The sequence below is a fragment of the Chiloscyllium punctatum genome, chromosome 5 (assembly GCF_047496795.1).
Source record: "Chiloscyllium punctatum isolate Juve2018m chromosome 5, sChiPun1.3, whole genome shotgun sequence".
NCBI classification, from domain to species: Eukaryota; Metazoa; Chordata; class Chondrichthyes; order Orectolobiformes; family Hemiscylliidae; genus Chiloscyllium; species Chiloscyllium punctatum.
The window spans coordinates 90,051,031-90,074,771 of record NC_092743.1 but is presented as its reverse complement, the minus strand read 5'-3'; the positions used below and the strand labels follow the sequence as shown (position 1 = coordinate 90,074,771).

Genomic DNA, 23,741 nt, shown 5'->3' with positions numbered 1-23,741 from the left:
TCCCTATTCTTTTTAAAGGGACGGTGGCACGGTGGTTAGCACTGCTGCCTCACAGCGCCAGAGACCTGGGTTCAATACCCGCCTCAGGCGAGTGACTGTGTGGAGTTTGCACGTTCTCCCTGTGTCTGCGTGGGTTTCCTCCGGGTGCTCCGGTTTCCTCCCACAGTCCAAAAAATGTGCAGGTCAGGTGAATTGGCCATGCTAAATTGCCCGTAGTGTTAGGTATGGGGTAGATGTAGATGTAGGGGTATGGGTGGGTTACGCTTCGGCGGGGCGGTGTGGACTTGTTGGGCCAAAGGCCCTGTTTCCTCACTGTAAGTAATCTAATCTAATCTAATCATAGCACCAGGTACTGATCCATGCTCTAAGCTCACCACTTTTGTCCCTGATCCTCCTTGCATTAAAGCAAACACACTTTAACCGATCCCTTGGTTCTTTCCCAGGAAATTTCTTCCCACTGGCTGCGCTACCTCTTGCTATTGCCTCATCTCCATCAACTCTCACCACCGGTATATAGCTCAGGTTCCCACATCCCTGCCATACTAGTTTAAACACTCCTGAACAACTCAAGCAAACCTTCCACTCAGGACATTGGTCCCTTTCCAGTTCAGGTGCAACCTGTCCTTCATGTACAGGTCCCACCTTCCCCAGAAGGCATCCCAATTATCTACATATCTGAAGCCCTCCCTCCTACACCAGATGAGCAGTCACATGTTAAACTGTGCCCGCTCCCTGTTCCTCGCCTCACTATCTCGTGGCACCGGTAGTAAACCAGAGAACACTACTCTGTTCACCCTGCTCTGCAGCTTCCACCCTAACTCCCTGAAATCACTTTTTATATCCTCGATCCTTTTCCTGGCTATATCATTGGTGCCAATATGTAACACGATTTCTGGCTGTTCGCCCTCCCCTTTCAGAATCTTACACACCCAATCGGAGATGTCCCGGACCCTGCCACCAGGGAGGCAACAAACCTTCTGGGAATCCCGATCCTGACCACAAAATCTCCTGTCAATTTTCCTAACAATCGAGTCTCCTACCACTAGTGCTTTTCTGTTCTTCCCCCTTCCTTTCTGGGCCACAGTGTCAGGCTCAGTGCCAGAGAACTGACCACTATGGCTTTCCTCTGGTAGGTCATCCCCCACCAGCAGTATCCAAAACGATATACTCATTGCTGAGGGGAATGTCTACAGGGGATCCCTGCACTGTCTGTCTGTCCCCTTTCCTCCCCCCGATTGTAACCCATCTATCCTTATCCTGAGCCTCAGGAGTGACCAACTGCCGGTAACTCCTCTCAATTACCCTATTAGCCTCCTGAATGATCCGCTTGAAGGATAAGTTTCTAGCAATAAAGTAGTATCAATGAAATCAGCACAGCACAAGGATCAATTCCCAGTCTATGTACTCATTATGTATCTATGTGAAGATGTGTAGCTAGAAAATCTAAGTTTGCTGCTTCATTGGTAGCACCAACTAATACATCAACCACAAATGTCATGCATATACTTACATCAATGATGGCAGCTGCACTGCTGTCCAAGTGTTTGTATAGATCATTGAGAACCTCTCGAAGCTTCTTCATCATCTTTTTGTTGGGTTGTAAAAGCATTGCTTGAAAATTCACTGGCAAACCATATCTGGATACAAAAGGCAAGACAAAAAAAAAGTTACAAAAATATTTGCAATATTTCTTCGACATTAAAGGGAAAAATGCTGTGCGATGCACATGGAGATGTGTTACTTGTACTTTAAATATTAATCAACCCTTTATATGAAGTTTCAAATTATTCACAATATTTTAAAAATTGTAAAACTGAAGCAAACCTAAAAAGGTGCACATTGAGCAGAGCTCAATTTCTCCCAAAGAATTACTAAATTTCCTTTGTGAACAGTCATGCATTCTCCATTGGAAAATGCCTATGCAATAAGATTCCTATGTAAAGTGATACTTGAAATGTTTTTTTTCCCCGACTTGAGTATGATGCAGCTCAGCTCTGTGCATTGTTTGAGTTGCTTGCTGTTCTGTAATTAAATTAACTGTGCACAGGTTGTTACTGAAAGTGTTTATAGTATCAAGTTCAGATACTTGGTGTTTCAAAATCAAGATTTCCGTAACATTGTTTAAGTACATTGATAAATAAATGATTGGCTATGAATTGGTAAGGAAGTACACTTGAGAATCAGACCAGACCATAAAGCTGCTTGCAATGTTTACATTTCCCTAAATTTTTCATCTTACCAATAAATTGTCAGCTGTCATTGGAGCTGCTGCCTGTCTGTCGTATATATCAAATTATACCACACATGAAAATTTTGCTTTTGTTCTGCATGCACATCCTTTCAGTACAGGACTCAATTTTTTTTTTTGAAATAGTGAAACAAAGTAGTTTATTGTACAGATCTTTTCACATTACGTGAAACTCCAAAGATCGACATTTTTCCTCATCCTCAGAATAGCATTTACATTCCACAAGTAGTTTCTCACTGTTTGATGATACGCGTGGCTTCCACAGCCAAAAGGTGTGTATTCCTGCTCTTTTCCAAAATTTGAAAACTTCAGATCACGTCTCAGATCAATCTACATCAGAGTTGATTAAGAGACTGAGGGGTGCAGATAGCTGATCTGAGACAGAAAGCCAACACTGAATCATTGAATTGTCTCCTCCCCTGCTGTATCCATTCAGTCCACTGAGTCGATGCAAGCTCTCTACAAAAGAAAGTTTCTTTCCCCATACATCCTGCAAAGTCTCTCTTCAGGTGCTTTCAAAAACATGAGTGAAGTAGGTTCTAACACATCTCAAGCAGTGCATTCCACTTCTTTACAAGACCACTAAGTTAACTGACATTTAACTGCGGTCAGACTTTAAAAATATATATGTATTAATTTAAAAGGTAATGACTTGAAATACTTATTTCTTAAAAATTCTCAGGACTTAAGACCATGCTTTTGCTGAGGTCTGATGGCTTTTTTTCTCCTCTCTTCTGCACTCTTAACATTGTCATGAAAACAATGTGCTCAAGCAAAGTCAACTATAAATGAGTACTTGGCAGGTGCTTGAGCAGCCTAAGATTCTTCAGACCTAGTTTTTGTGGTAACCACTTTTCACAATCAGAAACTAGATAAAAATACATTTAGTTTAGTAAAATCAGTCACATTAAAAACTATCCTTTTATGAGAATAATCTTGTACATGTGTCTCTTCATGGGTTGAAATATTATAATTGGACCTTGATAACCCTCAAACTGTTACACTTTTTTATATATAAGTTACACGTGTTCATTCAAAATTGAGGCCACTGTTAAGGTAAATGTGAAGCTTTGTTTCTGTTTGCAAACAAATGTTTAGAATACACTGTAGCTATAATACTTCAGCCCTAAAATAACAACTTCATACTTACTGAGGCTTTACATTAAATCAATGTTGCTTTCCTACACAGATATTTTCATCCTCAATCTAAACAAATATAATATCCCAGGAATTCCTTAGCAATCATGAATCACACTGAAGCACCTTTTGACTGATAGAAACCCATCATTTTCAATCTGAGAACTGAACCCAAAAGGCTTTATTCCACTAAAAGTACACTGTGAATCAATTACTTATCATGGAGTACAAAACAAAGACACTTGTCCTTTTGTCCATATGCAAATCTAAGTGCCCTTTTATGAGCATAAATGAATGCTCATCTACAATTCATTGTGACCATTATAGCCAAGAACAGATTTCAGTCAGTAGCTTGATGAAATCATAACTTAGGAGGGAATTCACACAGATAAAGATAAAACTGTGAACTATCTAATGAACTAACCCAAAAAAAAAATCAAAAGTCAACCAGAGTCAAAGTTGAAGAGGTAGAAATTTGGTGTGTAATTTTCTTTTAAAACTTTAAGCTATTACAAGCATTTACCCAGAAAATTATTTCTTTGCTAAAGTTATCATGATTTTTCAACCCAAATAATGCAGATTTCTGTCAACTTGTAATTACATACCTGAATGACCCCTGTTGTCCCACTGCTTTAATGGAATAAACTTTGGTAAAGTGATCAAAAACCAATGATGCTGATTACCCATTACAGATTGTACTCGATTTGGGTTTCAGTTAAAGAGTTTGTTGCAATTTATTTTCAAATAGGCTTCACAAATTGGATCCGGAAGCACTACACCTGTTCAAAATTAAACTAATCTGATAACAAAAAGACAGGGTAGAGAATAAGAAGGACTTTAGTCTGCTTCTCTCCCATGTCTCCAATATTATAAAGAAATGCCAATGTTTGGATATGGAGACCAAAATCTATACATATTTATCCATCTGTTTTCCCATTCAATGCAAGATTTGACTTCCATTATAGACTATTGTAAACTTCAAAAATTCTGAAAAAAGTAGGAAAGACAGAGTAAATTAGATCATTGTTCAGTAATACCTAATTCATGTTCATATTCCTTTTGCTCTTTAAAATCATGCTTTGCGTTATTGAAGAATTTTATAATTGACATTTTAAACATTGCTTATACTCCATGATTTTTTAGATCCTCACAAGATGAGATGTGGGTAGAATTACATAATGAAATGTGAACTAATGCTGGAGACATTTAGCAGCTCTGGCAATATCAGTTAGAAAACATGAGTCCATTTGATGCTGCAAAACACTTTCTCAGAAAAGAGTTGCCTTTAGGATGGAAAGATAATGATGTAAGCCCTCTTTAGAGGATTCGTGCTGTCAATTAAGTATTTAAATAACAAAATCTACATGTACTTCAGACCTTGTAATGCAGGAATGGCACATTAGTTTGTAATTTCAATATTTAAATCAATTTTACTCTTCTTTAAATATTATGTCTAGCACTTACCTGCTTCTTGTTCTATACTTTTTTTTTAACTTGATGTAGACTTTAAACAAATTTCTTAATAGAAGTTACACTTCAATTCAGTCTTTGAGCTGGAAATATATGTCTTCAATAAAATACCATTAACATTTGTGCATAAATATCCAATTGTTATTCAATATAGAATTATTTATGGCAAAACTGTGCCATGGCTTGCACCTCTGAATTATTTTAAAAATGTTACTGGTCTTTATTGTGCACACAATACTTTTTATAACAGTATCATTCAAACCAAAGAATATACATTACAGTACATACCTTCCTGATCTTCAAATATCATAACCTCCAGGTTAGTCCCAGGGCCACGTACAAGTGAGTACAGGAATAGGAGGATAAGGTAAATGAATGCATGGCTGGAAAAACAGTGCAGGAGGGAAGCTTGAGATTCCTGTGATTGGCTCTAGGGAAAATGGCATTATTACAATCTGGATGGGTTGCATCTGAACAGCACTGGGACTGAGTTCCTTGCAGTGTGTTTACTGCTGCTGTTGTGAGATGTTAAACTAAGTTGGCACAGGTGTGGGAACCAAGAGAGAATAACAGAGGAGAATGCCATATGGAAATACGATGCTAAAGCAATAACAGAGATTTGACTCAAGGAAGGGCAAGACTGGGTGTTAAATATTTCTTGGCGTAAGTTGTTCACAAAAGAGAGAGAAAAAGGAGTAGCAATATTAGTTAAGGAAGACAATGCAGTGCAGGAGAAACAAGATGTCCTCAGAACCTTCAAGAACAGACTCAATTTAGTACGACCCAAGGAATAAAAAAAAGTTACATTGCTTGGTGTAGTCTACTGACCACCAGCAAGTGGAAAGGATATAAAGTAGTCAACCTGCAGGGAAATTACAAAGATATAGCAATATTATAAAGCAATTATAATAGAGGACTTCAGTTACTAAATATAGACTGGGATAATAATAGTGTAAGGGGCAATCAGGAGCAGGTATTTCTACAATAGAGTTCCTTACAGTAGTATGTGTCCAGTTCAACAAGAAAGGATGTATTGCTCAACTTAGCCTTCAGGAATAAAAAGTGGGCCAAGTGGATCAAGTGCCAGTGGGGGATAATTTAAGGTACAGTAAACATTGTATCATAAAGTTCAGGATGATGGTGGAGCTATGCAACAATTCAGAGTGAGCAAATTTAATTGGCTTCAGCTGACTTCTATGGAGCAGGACCAAAGTTGCGCAAGACTGACTGGAACAAGTAGTTGGAAGGAAAAACACGAACAATCAGCAACCTTAAAAGAGATGATTTTGGGATAGTCAATGTATATTCCTTCAAATGAGAAAGATAGAGCAAAAATCCAGAGTTGCCTGGACTACAAAGGAGACAGAAATTAATATTAAAAGAAAAGCATGTTTATGACAGGTGTAAAGCAGAAAATATAATTGAGAACCATGAGGACTATCAGAGGTTTAGAAGGGAGGTGAAAAAACAAATATGAGGTGCAAAGAGGAATTACAAGAAAAGAGAAGCAGTTAAAATAAAAAGCCTTTTGTAGGCATATAAATAGTAAAAGAGTGGTTGGAGTAGTAGAGCCGAGTAGAGTTCAAAAAGGGGATTTACACATGGAGCTTGGGGCACGATAAGTGAACCCTTTGCATCTGTCTTTACAACAGAGGAATCTGCTCCCCAGAATATAGTAACAGAAGAGGAAGCGCTGTTCCTGGAAGGGAGGACTCTCAGGATAGACTGTTGGTGTTTAAAGGCACTGGGACCAAATTAGATGCATCTAAGGATTTTGAAGGAAGTGAGGGTAGAAATTGAAGGGACAATGCTCTTACAGTATTCGCTGAATTCAGCAAGATACAAGATCGAAGAAATCAAAATATTACGGTCTCAATTATAAAGAAAGGCTTGATAGGCTGGGACTTTTCTCTCTGGACCGTAGGAGATTGAGAGATGTCCTTATACAGGTTTATAAAATTAATGAAGTATAGATGGGTGGTAGGTGTCTTTTGCTAGGATGGGGAATTTCAAGACTAGAGGGTACATTTTTAAGGTGAGAGGAGAAAGATTAAAGAAGGACAAGAGGGGCAACTTCTTCACACAAAGAGTCGTTCAAGTGTGGAATGAACATCCTGAGGAAGTGGTGGATACAGGTTGAAAGGATATTCCCAGCAATGATATCCTTGTTCGTTTAACTTTAGTGGTGGGAAGCTACTGGAAACAATTATTCAGGATAGAATTAGTAGCCACATTAAAAAATGATGAGTTAATTGGGATGAGTCAGCATAGAATTCTAAAGGCAAATCTTATCTTACAAACTTGGAGTTTCTTGAAGATGCAACAGAAAGGCTCAATGAGGGTAATGCTGCTCATGTGGTGTACTTTGACTCTGAGAAAATGTTTGATACAAGGCCAAAAAATAGTCTTGTGAGGAAAGGTCCAAGTTATGGAATAAAAACAGTAAGTAGCAACATGGTAATGATGGGACTGTTCCCCTTGGGGAGAAGGCAGCAGAAAGGAGATCCAATAGAGATTTCAAAATCACGTTCAGACTGGAGTAAATAAGGGTAGCAGTAGGTAGAGAAGCTGCTTCCAGACGTAAAAGGAACATGAATAAAAAGGCATTGACTTAAAGCGATGCACAAAAGTAGAGAGGCTAATGTGAGAAAAAAAATTCTTACTCAGCAAGTAGTTGGGGACGAAATGCAATGCCTGAAAGTACGGTGAAAGCAGGTTCAATTGAGGTATTCGAAAGGGTATTGGATGATTTTTTTTGGATAGAAATAGTGTGCAACGGTATGGAGATTAAAGCAGGAGATTGGTACGAGGTAATGGTGCTCATTTGGGAAGCCGGTGCAGGCATGAAGCACTGAATGGGCTTCTGCTGCTCCCTAACAATTCCAAAATATCAGGTTGCGTCTTAAAATGTGGAAAATCAAAATTTCATCTATGAAGTTAAATTGCTGACTAAGGCAATTTACCTCGAAGGTGATAATTGAGAGAAGAGGTTTCTGAACAGTAGAGAGACAAACAAATTTAAACATTACAAACCCAGTTTAGAATTAGAAATACTATGCAATGATTACAAATTAAAAGAATCAAATCTAAATGAAAACTTAAAAAGGCATTGCAGCGACATTCGCCACATTCGCAATTATGTTGTGAAATTTCAAATTGGTGAATTAACTAATATACCATACCTTAGAACCGATTCTACGAAAACTCTTAATGCTTTCACATGAATCCATGCAATGAAAGCTTCACTGAAGTTAACTTTCAACCATCGGACCAAGGGACCCTGTAAATAAATAGTTTATACTTGAAACAGATTAATCAATTGCACTGGAGAGGGGCACATGGAGAGTGGAAGTGTAAAAGCTGTGAACCACAAAAAAGTCTCTATCAAAGTATACAAATTCCTGGTGTATTCTGCACAAATAGACTGGAGGCCCCCTAACATCAGTAGATGACAATGGCTGCTGAAAAGTGAAGTTTGGAGATGAAGACTGACTTGCAGACAGATTTGAATTGCAAGTTTACAACAAAACAAACAAACCATTGTTGTAGGGTTTGAGATGCAGTGGCAACATCCCTACCTCTGCACCAGGAGGTATGGCTTCAACCCCACCTGCTCCAGAGGTGTGTAATAACATCTTAGACCAGGTTGATTGAAAAATATCTAAACTAACAGTGTCAGGGCTCTTGTTGTATAATGGTGGGGTCCCCATTTCTAAGCCAACTGGACAAGGTTCAAGTCTCATCTGCTCCAGATGTATCAACATTTCGGAACAGACCAATTAAAAACATCTAAAGCAGTGCCATTAGGAGCGTTGCAGCACAGTTGTAGCATCTTTATCTTTGAGCCAGGAAACCAGAGTTCAAGTCCCATTTGCTCCAGAGATGTGTCATAACATCTCTGACCAGGTTGATTAGAAAATATCTAAACACTGTCAAGCAAACAGACATTTTATCGACAGCTCAAAGATGAGACTGCTTTCTTCATTATTTTATGGGAAATACAACAAAGGCAAAATATATAATTTCCACAGTCCTTAGTTTATTTCATTTTTAGTTACGGAAACTTAATTTTTGGCAGGTAAAAAATGGGGGAAATCAGGGAGAAATGAAAAATGAATACAGAATTCTATGGAATGACATGAAATCTAACACACTCTTCGGCAGACTTTATTTATTACTTCATTTTGTTCAGCTTATAATTTTCATATTGTGATGTACTACAAACAATCATACAGACCAGGAGAAAGTGAGGACTGCAGATGCTGGAGATCAGAGTTGAGAGTCTGCTGCTGGAAAAGCACAGCAGATAAGGCAGCATCTGAGGAACAGGAGAATCGACACTTCGGGGATAAGCCCTTCCTCAGGGATGAGGCTTATGAGCCAAGGGGAATGGAGAAATAAATGAGGGGGGAGATGGAGGGGAGGGGGTGGAGGTAACAGAATGTGATAAGTAGATGAAGGTGGAGCAAAATGGTGATAGGTCAGAGTGGAGGGTGGAGTGGATAGATGGGAAGGAAGATGGACAGGGAGGACAGGTCATGATGACGGTGCCGAGTTAGAAGGTGAGAAGATATTCCACCTTAGGACCCTCCAACCATACAGAATTAATGTGGATTTCACAGTTTCCTCATTTCTCCTTCCCACGCCCCCCCCCCAGCCCCATCTTATTCCAGACCAAACCTTCTAACTCGGCGCCGCCCTCATGACCTGGCCTACCTGTCCACCTCCAACATATCACCGTTACCCCACCTTCATCTACTTTTCTCACACTCAGCTACTTTGCCCCCAGCCCACCTCCCTCCCATTTATCTCTCTACCCCGTTGGCTCAGAAGTCTCATTACTAATGAAGGACTTATGCCCAAAACATTGATTCTCCTGCTTCTCAGATGCTGCCTGACCTGCTGTGCTTTTCCAGAATCATACAGACCACACAGGAGCAGTCAAAAGGGAAACTGAAAAATCAAGCAAAACAAGGAAGAAGTGACGCTGGTCAACACCAGTCAAACTTCTTGTGACGTGATCCACTACATTAAAACTTTTTGACTAAACTTCTCATAAATCCTCTTAAATTTTAACAGCCCATTAGTGAATCTGTTTCAAATCACACATTAGACAGCTGAACAGTGCATACTGCCTGCAATCCACTGAATGGCAAACTATTGTTCTGTCATTTTGAATCTTTTAAGACAAGTCAATAATGTAAGGCAGTGTCTGCTGACTCCCTGGGGATGGGTTGTGGACAGAGGGGCTGGGACCCCTTCTCTCTCTCTCTCTCTTTCTCTCCTCCCCAGCACAATCTCGATCATGCACATCCTAATCTCAGCCTAGAACCACTGTCATCATTGTTCCCTTCTCACATCTGGCTCACAGCCCCCTTACTTTGGTCCAAGCCAGAACACCCCCCCTCTCCCAGGTACCAACAATAGAAGAAATTTTTTTTTTTTAAATCAGCAAGTGGCTCATATCTAAAAACAACTAAGAGTGTGGGGGAAGGCAGATTAAATTTCTGCCTTCAAAAAGGAAGCACAGAGCTGGAATGAAAGAACAAGTCTGCGCATGGGAAATCATGCCTCAGAAATTTGATTGAGTTTTCTGAAGTAGAGGACTGATGAAGGCAGAGCAGTGAATGTGATCTTTATGGACTTTGGCAAGGCATTTGACAAGGTTCCTCATGGTAGATTGGTTAGCAAGGTTAGATCACATGGAATACAGGGAGAACTAGCCATTTAAATATAGAAGTGGCTCAAAGACAGAAGATGGTGGATGATTCTTTTTCAGACTGGAGGCCTGTGACCACTGATGTGCATAAGGATCAGTGCTGGGTCCACTGCTTTTCATCATTTATATAAATGATTTGGATGTGTACATAGGAGGTATAGTCTGTAAGTTTGCAGATGACCCCAAAATTGGAGGTGTAGTGGACACTGAATAAGGTTATCTCAGAGTACAACAGAATCTTGATGAGATGGGCCAATGGGCTGACAAGTGGCAGATAGAGTTTAATTTAGATAAATGTAAGGTACTACATTTTGGAAATGCAAATCTTATCAGGACTTATACACTTAATGGTAAGGTCCGGGGACTGTAGCTGAACAAAGAGACCTTGGATAGCAGGTTCATAGTTCTTCAAAGTGTAGTCCCAGGTAGACAAGATAGTGAAGATGTTGTTTGGTATGCTTTTCTTTATTGGTCAGAGCACTGAGTATAGGAATTGGGAAGTCATGCTGCAGTTGTACAGGATATTGGCTTGGCCACTTTTGGAATACTGCATGCAGTTCTGGTGCTCCTCCAATTGGAAGGATGTTGTGAAACTTGAAAGGGTTCAGAAAAGATTTACAAGGACGTTGCCACGGTTGAAGAGTTTGAGCTACAGGGAGAGGCTGAATAGGCTAGGGCCGTTTCCCCTCGCTAAGGAAGGATTTTATAGAGGTTTATAAATCCATGAGGGGCAAGTGTAGGGTAAATAGACAAGGTCTTTTTCCCGAGATGGGGGAGTCCAGAACTAGAGGGTACAGGTTTAGGGTGAGGGGGGCAAGATTTAAAAGGGACCTAAGGGGCAACAGTTCCATGCAAATGGTGATACATGTATGGAATGAGCTGCCAGAGGCTGGCACAATTACAACATTTAAAATGCATCTGGATGGGCATATGAATAGGAAGGGTTGAGGGATCTGGGCCAGTACTGGCAAATGGGACTAGATTAGGCAGCACTACTGCCTCACAGCGCCAGAGACCCGGGTTCAATCCCCACCTCAGGAGACTGACTGTGTGGAGTTTGCACATTCTCCCCGTGTCTGCGTGGGTTTCCTCCGGGTGCTCCGGTTTCCTCCCACAGTCCAAAGATGTGCAGATCAGGTGAATTGGCCATGCTAAATTGCCCGTAGCATCAGGTGAAGGGGTAAACGTAGGGGTATGGGTGGGTTGCGCTTCGGCGAGTCGGTATGGACTTGCTGGGCCGAAGGGCCTGTTTCCACACTGTAAGTAATCTAATTTAATTTAAGATATTTGATCAGCACTGACGGGTTGGGTCGAAGAGCCTGGTTCCATGCTGAATATCTTTGAGTTTGAATGAGTGGGTGGGAATGAGCCACAGTGTCCGAGGCATTTTGGGTTCAAGACCCATCTGGGTTTAAGGGCCACTCAGTACGCTGAAGGCCAAGATAGATAGATTTTAGGGGGAAGGCATTGGCCTAAACGTATTATGACTGGAGTGTGAATCCAGAGATCCAGGTGATGCTCTGTGGACCCGGGTATGAATTCCACGATAGATGGCGGAAATTGGATTCTAATGATGACCATAAATCCATTGCCAATTGTCACAAAAGCTGATCTGGCTACCTGTTAAGGTATGTATGACTCTAGACCCACAGGAAAATTGCCTCTGGCTGTGCCAGTATTTGTTTGCTCATTTACCAAGGGTCGCCTTCATACCGTGATTAAGTTTCAAAAAAAGGAAATGGGAGAAGCTAAGTTGCTCTTAGAGTGCTAGCATGGACACTGGGTTGAAAAGCCTCCTTCTGTGTTGCAACTTGCACTGTTACCCACAATTTCACAATTTTAAGAATAAACCCAGATTCTACTGTGAACACCTATTAGCAATGTCCTGGCAACTTTAAGATACATTGATCTTCAGTTTCCTTTTCGAAGGGAAAATGTCACATTAATTTGGCCAAGTTTTTTTTTGAAGGTAAACCTACAAAGATTCTGCACCAAACTACACTGAATGACAGCAGTCATGACAGAATAACACCTTGTATAGGGCACAAAGAAGCACGACTTTTACAGCTGCAGAAAGTGTGGCTTATAATACATACAAATTGTTTCTTTTTGTCAGTTGAAAGTCGAGTCATCTCTTCTTTATCTGCTTTCAGCTCCTCCTCGTTATACTGGAAATCCCGAACAATGAACCTGAAGTGAGAAGAAAACTGAGTGCATTCATACTGAAATGCAAGGTTCTAATGGAAACTGGTAAGAAATTCTTACTTGTTCTCCCTGGCCTTCAGTCGGAAGTCATCAACTGCCTTTCTGAATAACGTTACAGTGTACAAGCCGCTATCCATGTCATCACATATCAACCTTTTAAAAAGGAGAGGGAGAAGAAAATTCCTTTTTAATAAACAGGAGTATATATCAAAAATTATATTATTACATTGAAATAAGGCCGCAGGGTTTTATGCAATTAGACGTACAAGAAGTTTGTTACCCTGCTCACAAGTGAACTCACTCTGGCTGCAGTTACAATACACCACATTCAAAGTTATGGCTGAGATTGATTTAGCATGGATTCCCTGCATGTTAGCCAAATGCAAAAAGCAGAAGCAACAAGTTTTAATTACAAGTCAGTTTTGTTTTAATTAGATGGTTAAAAAGCAGCACAGATTGCATGCCTACCTAATATATGCAAGTTGCCAACAACTTCTCTCTTCTCATTTTGCTAAGATTGAATCAGAAAATACAGCACAGAAGAAACTATTCAACCAATTAGAATTCCAATGGATCTTTCTAAAAACATACAACTCTTCCCACTCAATTATTTTTTTCCTTTTCCTAGCATCTCCCCAATTTGTTTTGAAAGCACTTTTGAATCTGTTTCCAGCACCCTAACAAGTAATGCATTCTATAAAAAACGGTTTCATATTGTCTCTGGCTTTTTAACCAATCACTCAAACCGGTGTACCCTGGCTAGGGCATTGGCCAATGGAAATAGTTTCTCTTTACTCACTAGATTTAAACATCTCATGATTTTAAAATCTGTTATCAAATGGTCTGCTTTCTTCCAAGGAGAAGAGTCTGGTCGGGGTAGTGACATTGTCACTGGACGAGTAATCTACAGCCTCAAGTTAAATGTTTGGAAAACATGGAATGTGAACTCAAATTCCAGGATTAAGATGTTTCCTATCAGTGACAATGTCACCATTGCTGATTTTGTAAAAATCCATCTGGTTCACGAATGAACTTTAGGTATGGAGTTCTGCCATACTCATCTACTCTGGCCCACACTTGACTCCAGAAGCACAGCAAAAATGTGGCTGATTCTTACTCCCCTCTGAAATGACCAAGTGATTGAAGGAAATATATGGATGGATAACAAATGCTGGTCTTTCACATCCCATGCAGGAATAAAAAAATGCAACAAACACAAACCATCAGCATGAAACTGTCAATATTTGCACAAACCACTTAATTTAGTGCCCTGCCATTCCACTGCATTTCACGCTCAAAGGTCATGTGGCGCAGAGGTAAGTGACCCTACTTCTGGGCCATCCCACTTGTCTCAGAGATGAGTTGACACTGGTTGATCTTTTTTTTTTCAATCCATAAAAAAAATGCACAATTTAGTTGCTAAACACTGGTATATCAAGAATTTCCATCATCCTAAACTGAAAAAAAAAATATCAGTCACATTGAAATTAAGCTTTAGGACACAGTACTAGACACTTCCAAATAGTTCAAGTGGCTCCTCAGCAAATGTAAAACTAGAAGTTAGAATGGCATTTTATACAACTTCCAATGGTTAGAAAGACCACAAAAAATACATGGAAGAACTTCCTTACTTGCTTGACCGTGGAACCACCATCTCTGCTAGAGTTTCATAAGTCTTTTCCCATTCGAGATAATTTGTTCTAAAGAAGTAAAGAGTAATGAATAATTATACAGTTGTTCAAGGACCAGGATAACCAAGGTACAATTGGTTGTTTAACTGGAATCAATTGAGTTAAATTATTTACTCAGATTGCTAAAGACTACTTAGAATTCACAAAATACCTCCTTCATAGCTTTCTTGTTGATCAATTACTACTTGCTAATTGATACAGGTTTGATAATTGAGAGTGTTTCAAGCACTGAATCCATAAAGAGGAGCTCCTGCTAACAACTACTTCAGTTTAGAATCAAATTGCTGCCTTTAACTTTTCCTAAATTGTATCATAATATGAAAGCATCTTACTCATCAGGCCATCCTGTACCCAATTCAAAATGACTGAACATGAACATTAGATGGCATAATGAGAAGGAAAATCAAAATAGTTAAGAACATGACAAAAGTCTCTCCTTTCAGGAGTATATTCATGAACTGTTAAACAAACATTTCCTGGCAAAGTGTCAAGTACTAGCTTTCTTTAAAGATTGCACTAATGGAGCTAGGTTTACATAACACTGCAATGTGCTTGAAAGAACAAAGTGACCTAGAATATTAACCCAAATAATCGTGAATTTATTATCACTTATCACTATTGTGAATGGTTTATGCAGGTCAGTACACGCAGAGTTAAGCAGAGAAGTTTAGAACATGCTGACCTGATCATCCTGCTCCTCCATTCTATATTAGATCAGCACCTGGCTAACAAAGCTTGCTGTTGAAATCCAAGCATGGTTGTGAATTTGCTGTACTTACCCACTAAATATTACAGAAAAAGTTAGGGTTGTTAAGTGACTTTTTAAATTTTGAATCTTCTACTACTATCCTTTCAGCCAACACAATTTGGATTACAATTTTCTTATGTTCATCTGGCTTTTTCGCCAGTTACCTTAAATGTGTGCTCTCCGATGACCAACCCTATGCCAATGGAAAGAGCTTTTCCCCATCTACTCTGCCAAAATCCCTCAATTTTGAGCATCACTACTAAACCTTCCTCAAGTCTTCTGCTTAAAGAACAATCTCAGTTTCTCTAATTTTATTAAACAAGTGAACTCCCTCATTTCTGGTAACATTCTAGTAGATTTCCTCTGCACTGCCTCTTAATCCTTGACATGCTTATAATAGAGCAAATTTACACTAAAACAATTGTTAGTGACAGCCTCAAAAACAGAAACTGCTGGAAAAGCTCAGCAGGTCTGACAACATTTGTGGAAAGAAATCAACGTTATCTTTTCAGGTTGAGTGACGTAGGAAAATAGAAGGGGTCGGGGAGGGGGTAACAAGTAAACAATAGGTGAAGATAGAGCCCAAAAAGAGAAAACAGTTGGACAGATAAAGGATTGGACAATAATCTAGCTAAGAGGGTGAATAGTTATTCATTGGGACTGCTGGTAACTAACACTGGGCTGTGAGTAATGGCAGACTATGGTTAACATGGCCTGGTGTGTAGGGTAACGACATGCGAGCTCAAGCCCTAAAACAACAAATGCTGGAGATCACAGTGGGTCAGATAGCATCCATGGAGAGAGAGCAAGCTAACATGGAGTCTAGATGACTTGCATCAGAATTGAAAAGTTATCTTGTTCTCTCCATGCTGTCTGACACGCTGTGATCTCCAGCATTTGTTGTCTTCAGTACAGATTCCAGCATCTGCAGTAATTTGTTCCTACATAAAATTGTTGAACTTGATAGAGTCTAGAAGGCTGCAAGGTCCCCAAGCAGAAAACGAGGGATAGCCTTGCTGACATATCCTACCACCTCCAAAGATTTGTGCTTGCAAACTCCTGGGTTCCTTGAACCCCTTTCAAAATGCAACCTTTTAATTTAGTTTCCAATTTGTCCATGTAAAATACATCAATTCAAATTCCTTCAGATATTTGAGAAATTTCAGCTATTATTTGAAGTAGTAATGAAGAGGATTGATGAGGGAAGAGCAGTGGATGTCATCTTTATGGATGCCATTCCTGAAGCCATTCTTGATGAAGGTCTTTTGCCTGAAATGTCGATTTTCCTGCTCCTGGCATGCTGCCTGACCTGCTGTGCTTTTCCAGCATCACTATAATCGAGGCCCATCATCTTTATGGACTTCAGTAAGTTATTTAACAAGATTCCTCATGGGAGACTGGTTAGCAAGGTTAGATCTCATGGAATACAAGTAGAACTAGCCATTTAGATGCAGATCTGGCTTGAAGGTAGAAGACAGAGGCGAGTGGTGGTGGAGGTTTGCTTTTCAGACTGGAGGCCTGTGACCAGTAGTGCGCCATAAGGATCTGTGCTGGTCCACTGCTTTTCATCATTTATATAAATGATTTGGATGTGTACATAGGAAGTATAGTTAGTAAGTTTGCAGATGACACCAAAATTGGAGGTGTAGTGGACAGCAATGAAGGTTACCTCAGAGTACAATGGGATTTCAATCAGATGGGTCAATGGGCTGAGGAGTGGCAGGTCAAGTTTAATTTAGATCAGTGTGAGATGCTGCATTTTGGAAAGGCAAATCTTATCAGGACTTATACGGTAAGGTCCTGGGGAGTGTTGGCTGAACAAAGAAACCTTGGAGTACAGGTTTATAGTTCCTTGAAAGTGGAATCACAGGTAGTTCGGACAGTGAAGGCGGTGTTTTGTATGCTTTCCTTTATTGGTCAGAGTATTGAGTACAGAAGTTGGAAGGTCATGTTGCAGCAGTATAGGACATTGGTTAGGCCACTTTTGGAGTATTGTGCCCAATTCTGGTCTTCCTCCTATCAGTAGGATGCTGTGAAACTTGAAAAGGTTCAGAAAAGATTTATAAGGATGTTGCTAGGGTTGGAGGATTTAAGCTACAGGGAGAGGCAGAATAGGCTGGGGCTGTTTTCCCTGGAGCATCGGAGGCTGAGTGATGACCTTATAGAAGTATACAAAATCATGAGGGGCATGGATAGGGTAAATACAAAAGGTCTTTTTCTTGGGATGGGGGAGTCCAGAACTAGAGGTTTAGGGTGAGAGGGGAAAATCTTAAAAAGGATCTAAGGGGCAGAAGGTGGCGTGTGTGTGGAATGCGCTGCCAGAGGAAGAGAAGGAGGCTGGGACAATTACAACATTTAAAAGGCATTTGGAGGCATATGAATAGAAATGGTTTAGAGGGATATGGGAAAAGTGCTGGAAAATGGGACTAGATTAGGTTAAGATATCTGGTCAGCACGGACGAGTTAGACCGAAGGATCTGTTTCCATGCTGTACATCTCTATGATTCTATCTTTCTCCCCCATATTAACCAAGCACACATTTCAAAACCTTCCTTGCTTTTAAAATAAATTTTAAAGGATTCTTACTTCGGGACAACTACTAACAATGTGGTAAGATATTCAGAGTCCATTACAAAGTCTTCCTTCTTCACAATATCAGCCAGGCTTCTTGTCATCAAACTTCCCCTGCAAATGGCCACACAGATCAATTATTGCAAGTCACATACTACTGTTCTCCTGGAAAAAGTAATACATCGATATTTGTAACTGCTTCTAAAAAAGGATGCAATTAAGGTTGAGACTATGAATCAAACATTCATTTTTAGAATATCACAAAGATGAGGATGCATTCCTAATTCAAATCAGACAAAATTGGCAACACATGGGCATAATTCTCTCAAATACTGGGGAAACTGAAGCCATTGTTATTGTTCCTCCGTCACTGACTAAATTCTTCTCCCTGGAAACAGTCAGATTAAGTCAGTGCTCCCAAAGTTGGTGTCACATTTGACTGTAGCAGTAGTTTTGAACTCACATTGGCTCATTACTAAGACTGAAAATGTGTTGCTGGAAAAGCGCAGCAGGTCAGGCAGCATCCAAGGAGCAGGAGAATTGACATTTCGGGTATGAGCGCTTCTTCAGGGCTCATGCCCGAAACGTCGATTCTCCTGCTCCTTGGATGCTGCCTGACCTGCTGCGCTTTTCCAGCAACACATTTTCAGCTCTGATCTCCAGCATCTGCAGTCCTCACTTTCTCCTCATTACTAAGACTGTCTATTTTCACTTCGAACCATCATTGGTGGTATAGCTGGCTTTCTATTTATATGCTTGGGTTGGTGATGTCATTTCCTATGGTGATACCTACCTCAGCTCACCGCTGCTAAAAACCTTAAGTCATGCCTGTCACCTCCAGACTAGATTATTCAGTACATTTCAAACTGGTCTCCCACACTCTACTGTCTGTAAACTTGGTCATCCAAACCTCTGCTGCCCATATCTCAAGTTGCAATAAATCCCATTCCCCCTGAAAACTGTGCTTGCTAACCTACACTGGCTTTCATTAATTAACACTTGATTCAAAATTCTCTCTTTCTTCCCAATCCCTCCATGACCATGTTTCTCCAATCTGTTATCTCCTGCAGCCACAGAAAATCGATACCTATACTATAATTCTAGCCTCTTCTGCATCTCTAATTCTAAGCACTCCATCATTGGTGGCCATGCCAGAATACACTCCACTTTTCTATGTTGTTCTCCTCCTTTAGAAGCACATCTTTGATTAAGCTTTTGGTCAGTTATATCCTATACCTGGATGTAGGTTTGCTCGCTGAGCTGGAAGGTTAGTTTTCAGACATTTTGTCAACATACTAGGTAACAACTTCAGTGAACCTCTGGATGAAGCACTGGTGGTGTAGCCCGCTTTCTATTTATATCCTTGGGTTGGTGATGTCATTTCCTGTGGTGACATTTCCTATGGTGATGCCATTTCCTGTTCTTTTTCTCAGGGGTTGTTAAATGGGATCCAAGTCAATGTGTTTATTGAGAGTTCCGGTTGGAATGCCATGCTTCTAGGAATTCTCATGCGTATCTCTGTTGGCTTGTTCTAGGATGGATGTGTTGTCCCTCCTCATCTTTATTTAAAGATATTAGTGAGAATAGGTCATGTCTTTTTGTGAACAACTGTACTTGCTGCACAAATGCAAAAGGAAACAGGTACTACCTAAATGTCAAAAATACAAACCTCCCCTTAACACCCCACTAGCCAAGGGAATAGCAGAGCAAAACAGCCACTGAATGTTTTGAGAAATGATTAATGATGCCCACAACAGACTCTAAGTACAACTGGAAACGTTTGCACCAAAAATCTTCACTCACTCATGCAACAAACCATGAATGGACAGACGCAATACAACAAGTCATTGTAATCAGTCAGTAACAAACATAGAAAATGAAAAAACCAGACAAACTTACATAAAATAACAACACTGACAACAGAAACATGGATTAAAAAGAACTTCTGACCGAGCCTTAACTGACACTGAAAAAGCAGTCTTAGTGAGAGGATTAAATTACAACTTCCAGGATGCTAATAAGAAAAATTTCTTAGCAGCATTAGAAAGAACACTGAAAGACAACCAACTCACAGAAGAAACCCAGCAAACCAATTGACATGTAGTCACGCCAACATTAAGCAGGAAAAAGGAAGGAAACACACTCAATACACAAGGAAGGAAAGAACGAGAAATACTAAAAAAAGATAAAAACATTGTTACCCTATCTGCAGGCACAGGATGCTTGACAGCCATTTTATATCAAAGAGACTACATTGAGAAAGTGATGCACTACTTGCAGATACCAACACTTACTAACAAGTGGCAACAGACCTGACCGAACAACTAGAGAACCAAATCACAACCCTATTGTAAAAACTTCAGAAATCTGGAGAAACAAATAAGACTGACTTCCAAAAAAATGAAACCAGATGGATCCAACACACCATGCTTCTACGGATTACCCAAAATTCACAAACGAGAAGGCCCCCTCAGACCCATAGTCTCGCTACATGGAACACCAACTTAGAGATTGGCGAAGGAGCTACACCAAAGACTAAAACACTTAGTAGAAGACTCACACCACTCCATCCACTCCACCCAAGAATTCCTGAAAACCAAAGACACCAAGATAGAAGAGGATGAAATGATGGTCTCCTTTGACATAATAGCCCTGCTCACATCCATTAACATCAACCTGGCCAAGGAAACACTGACCACACTATTAGAAGACCCAAAGACACATACACCAAACACCACCAACTTCATCAGCAAGGATAGTATTGTCAAGCTAGTGGACCTATGCCTTACCACTCACTTCATGTTCAACAAGATAATCTACAGACAAACCAACGGAACACCCATGGGATCTCTGATATCAGGGTTCTTAACAGAGGCAGCAATGCAGAGACTTGAACAAGCAGCTCGGTCAACCCTCCAACCTAAACTTTGGGTCCGCTACATGGATGACACCTTTGTTATTAGTAAACGGAACAAATTAGAGGAAACCTTCAAGACCATCAATAATACCCTTACTGGCATAAAATTCACAAAAGAGGAGGAAAACAACAACAAACTGCCATTCCTAGATGTCACAGTAGAGCGAACAGCCAATGAGGAACTTCAAACCAGCGACTACAGGAAAACAACACATATGGACCAAATATTGAACTACAGAAGCAATCATTCCAACATCCACAAATTAAGCTGCATTAGAACATTATTTCAACGAGCCACTACACACCGCAAAGAGAAACTACACAGAGCAGAGGAAAGTCAGGTATACAGCGTATTAAAAAAGAATGGGTACCCAATGAACACAGTCCACCAATTCTGCAGCAAAAAAACCAAACAAACAGACAAAACGCATCCAGAAACCCTAGCCACTCTCCCCTACATCAAAGGCATCTGAGAAATGACTGCCAGACTACTCAGGCCCCTTGGCATCATGTTAGCCAAAAACCCACCAACACACTAAAACAGCAGCTTGAAAGACCCTATACAGACAACAAGCAAAACTAATGTCATTTACAAAATACCTTGCAAGAACTGTAACAAACACTACATTGGACAAACAGGCAGAAACCTATCCACCAGGATACATGAACATCAAATAGCCACAGAAAGACATGCCCCCTCTCACTAGTATCCTTACATACAGATGAAGAAGGACACCACTTCGACTGGGATAACACATCCATCCTAGGATGAGCCAAACAGAGACACGCATGAGAAATCCTATATGCATGGCATTCCAACCAGAATTCTATCAATAAATGCATTGACTTGGATCCCATTTATCATCCCCTGAGAAAAAGAACAGGAAATGATATCACCATAGGAAATGTCATCACCAACCCAAGCACATAAAAAGAAAGCTGGCTACAGTGCTTCATCTGGAGGCTCACTGAAGAGGTTACCTAGTATATTGATGAAAACAAACGTTCCAACTGAATGAGCAAACCTACATTTAGAGCCTCAACGTGGAGTTACAAATCTTCTCAAAACTCACTAATACATAATACCTCCTTATATTTTTGTATTACGATGTACCTGTGAATTGCCCTGGAGGTATTATTACATTATATATCCATACAAATACACTTGTATGAATTATTGCTGTTGTAACTATTGAAGCCCAAAGTGGTTTCATCATAACTTTGAATAGGTCTTTTGTTGAGGCAAATCTCAATTTGTGTCTGAAAAATGAATATTTGAGATAGATCAGTTCAGAGTCTTGGGGTGAGAGAAAGAAAAGGAACAAAAAAAATAATTAAAATCATCACTTCATAAGTAAAAGGTAAAATAATTCACTGTAAACCACAATACACAAAAAACTTACACATTCTTCCTCTCCAAATTCTGTAAATTTCCTTTCAGATTGTTGTATGCTGATGCTCTTGCTTTCAGATCATTGTCGATCTGAGATACTTGCTGCAAATTTGTAAAGAGTATTTAACAGTTAATTGATGTTACCCATAAACAGCATACAAATAAAACAAGTAAAAATAAGTTAAATCTTCTGTGGTACCTGGAAATTATATTACACCAAGTTTATTATGTAAACTATAGCTAGTCCCTTTTCACAGAGGCAATCATTAATCAATTACATTGTTTAAATTTCTTTGCAAAAATCATAAAAGATCTCAAGTCATTAAAGAATGAAATTCTAAAAGCATGGGTCCAGGAACGCTGGATTTAGGATCAAGAGGCAACCATTAGGTCTTTCAAAGCTGTTCTGCCATTCAGTAGGATCATGCTTGATTTGGTTGTGGTCTCAACTCTATCTCCTGTCTGTCCCTCACAACCCTCAATTTTTATCAAAAATCAAAACATCGGGTAAATTTTGGTAGATATTCACTTTGCAGAGCATCTCTTAAATGGCAAGAGACTGGTAAGTGCTGATATACAAAAAGGAGCTCTGTACCCTTGTTCATTAGTCACTAAAAACATGAAGGTGCTCAGGAAAACAAGTAACATGTTTGCTTTTATAAAGTCAGAGAGTCAGAGATGTACACCATGGAAACAGACCTTTCATCCAACTCATCCATGCCAACCAGACATCCTAAATTAATCTAGTCCCATTTGCCAGCATTTAATCCAGATCCTTCTGAGCCCTTCTTATTAATTTACCCACTCACCGATGCCTTTCAAATGTTGTAATTATAACAGTTTTCACCACTTCCTCTGGCATAAACACACCACCCTCAGTGTGAAAAAGTTGCCCAATAAGTCCCTTACTAATCTTTCCCGTCTGACCTTAAACCAACTACCTCTAGTTCTGGACTCCCCCACCCCAGGGAAAAGACCTTGGCTATTCAGTCTTATGTCAGTGGTGGGCAAATTATTGGAGAGTATTCTGAAAAAAAGGACTTATGATTATTTGGAAAGGCATATCTTGATTGCAGATAGTCAGCATGGCTTTGATGGGGGCAGGGTATTTCTCACATGCCTTAATGAATTCTTTGAGCATGTGACAAAACACATTGACGAAGGTTATGCAGTGGATGTGGTGTACATGGATTTTAGCAATGCATTTGAGAACGCATGATAGGGTCATTCAGAAAGTAAGAAGGCATGGGATGTAGGGAAATCTGGCCATCTGGATATAGAATTGGCTGGCCCATAGAAGACAGAGTGTGGTAGAAGATGGAAAATATTCAGCCTGGAGTTCAGTGACTATGCTGTTCTGCAGGGATCTGTTCTGGGACCTCTGCTCTTTGTGATTTTTATAAATGATTGGATGAAGTAGTGGAAGGGTGCATTAGCACATTTCTCAATGACACAAAGGTTGGTGGATTTGTGGATCATGTGGAGGGTTGTTATAGATAGCAATGGGACATTGACAGGATGCAGAGCTAGGCTGAGAAATGGCAGATGGAGTTCAACCTGGAAAAGTGAAGTGATTCATTTTGGAAGGTCAAATTTGAATGCAGATTACAGGGTTAAAGGCAGGATTCTTGGCAGTGTGGAG

The 23,741-nt window shown here is 40.0% G+C and overlaps 1 protein-coding gene across 3 annotated transcripts in view; it reads right to left on the bottom strand.

Annotated features, from left to right (window-relative positions):
* The window catches only part of atp6v1c1a (ATPase H+ transporting V1 subunit C1a), an 89,168-nt gene that overhangs the window by 5,786 nt on the left and 59,641 nt on the right, over nt 1-23,741 (bottom strand). For all 3 annotated transcript variants that reach the window (XM_072570739.1, XM_072570738.1, XM_072570737.1), the window contains exons 6-12: nt 22,110-22,201; nt 17,805-17,903; nt 14,411-14,479; nt 12,840-12,932; nt 12,671-12,764; nt 8,038-8,135; nt 1,511-1,637 (exon numbers count right to left, since the gene is read on the bottom strand). In XM_072570739.1, the coding sequence (XP_072426840.1) occupies nt 1,511-1,637; nt 8,038-8,135; nt 12,671-12,764; nt 12,840-12,932; nt 14,411-14,479; nt 17,805-17,903; nt 22,110-22,201 (672 nt within the window). The remainder of the gene's footprint in view (nt 1-1,510; nt 1,638-8,037; nt 8,136-12,670; nt 12,765-12,839; nt 12,933-14,410; nt 14,480-17,804; nt 17,904-22,109; nt 22,202-23,741) is intronic.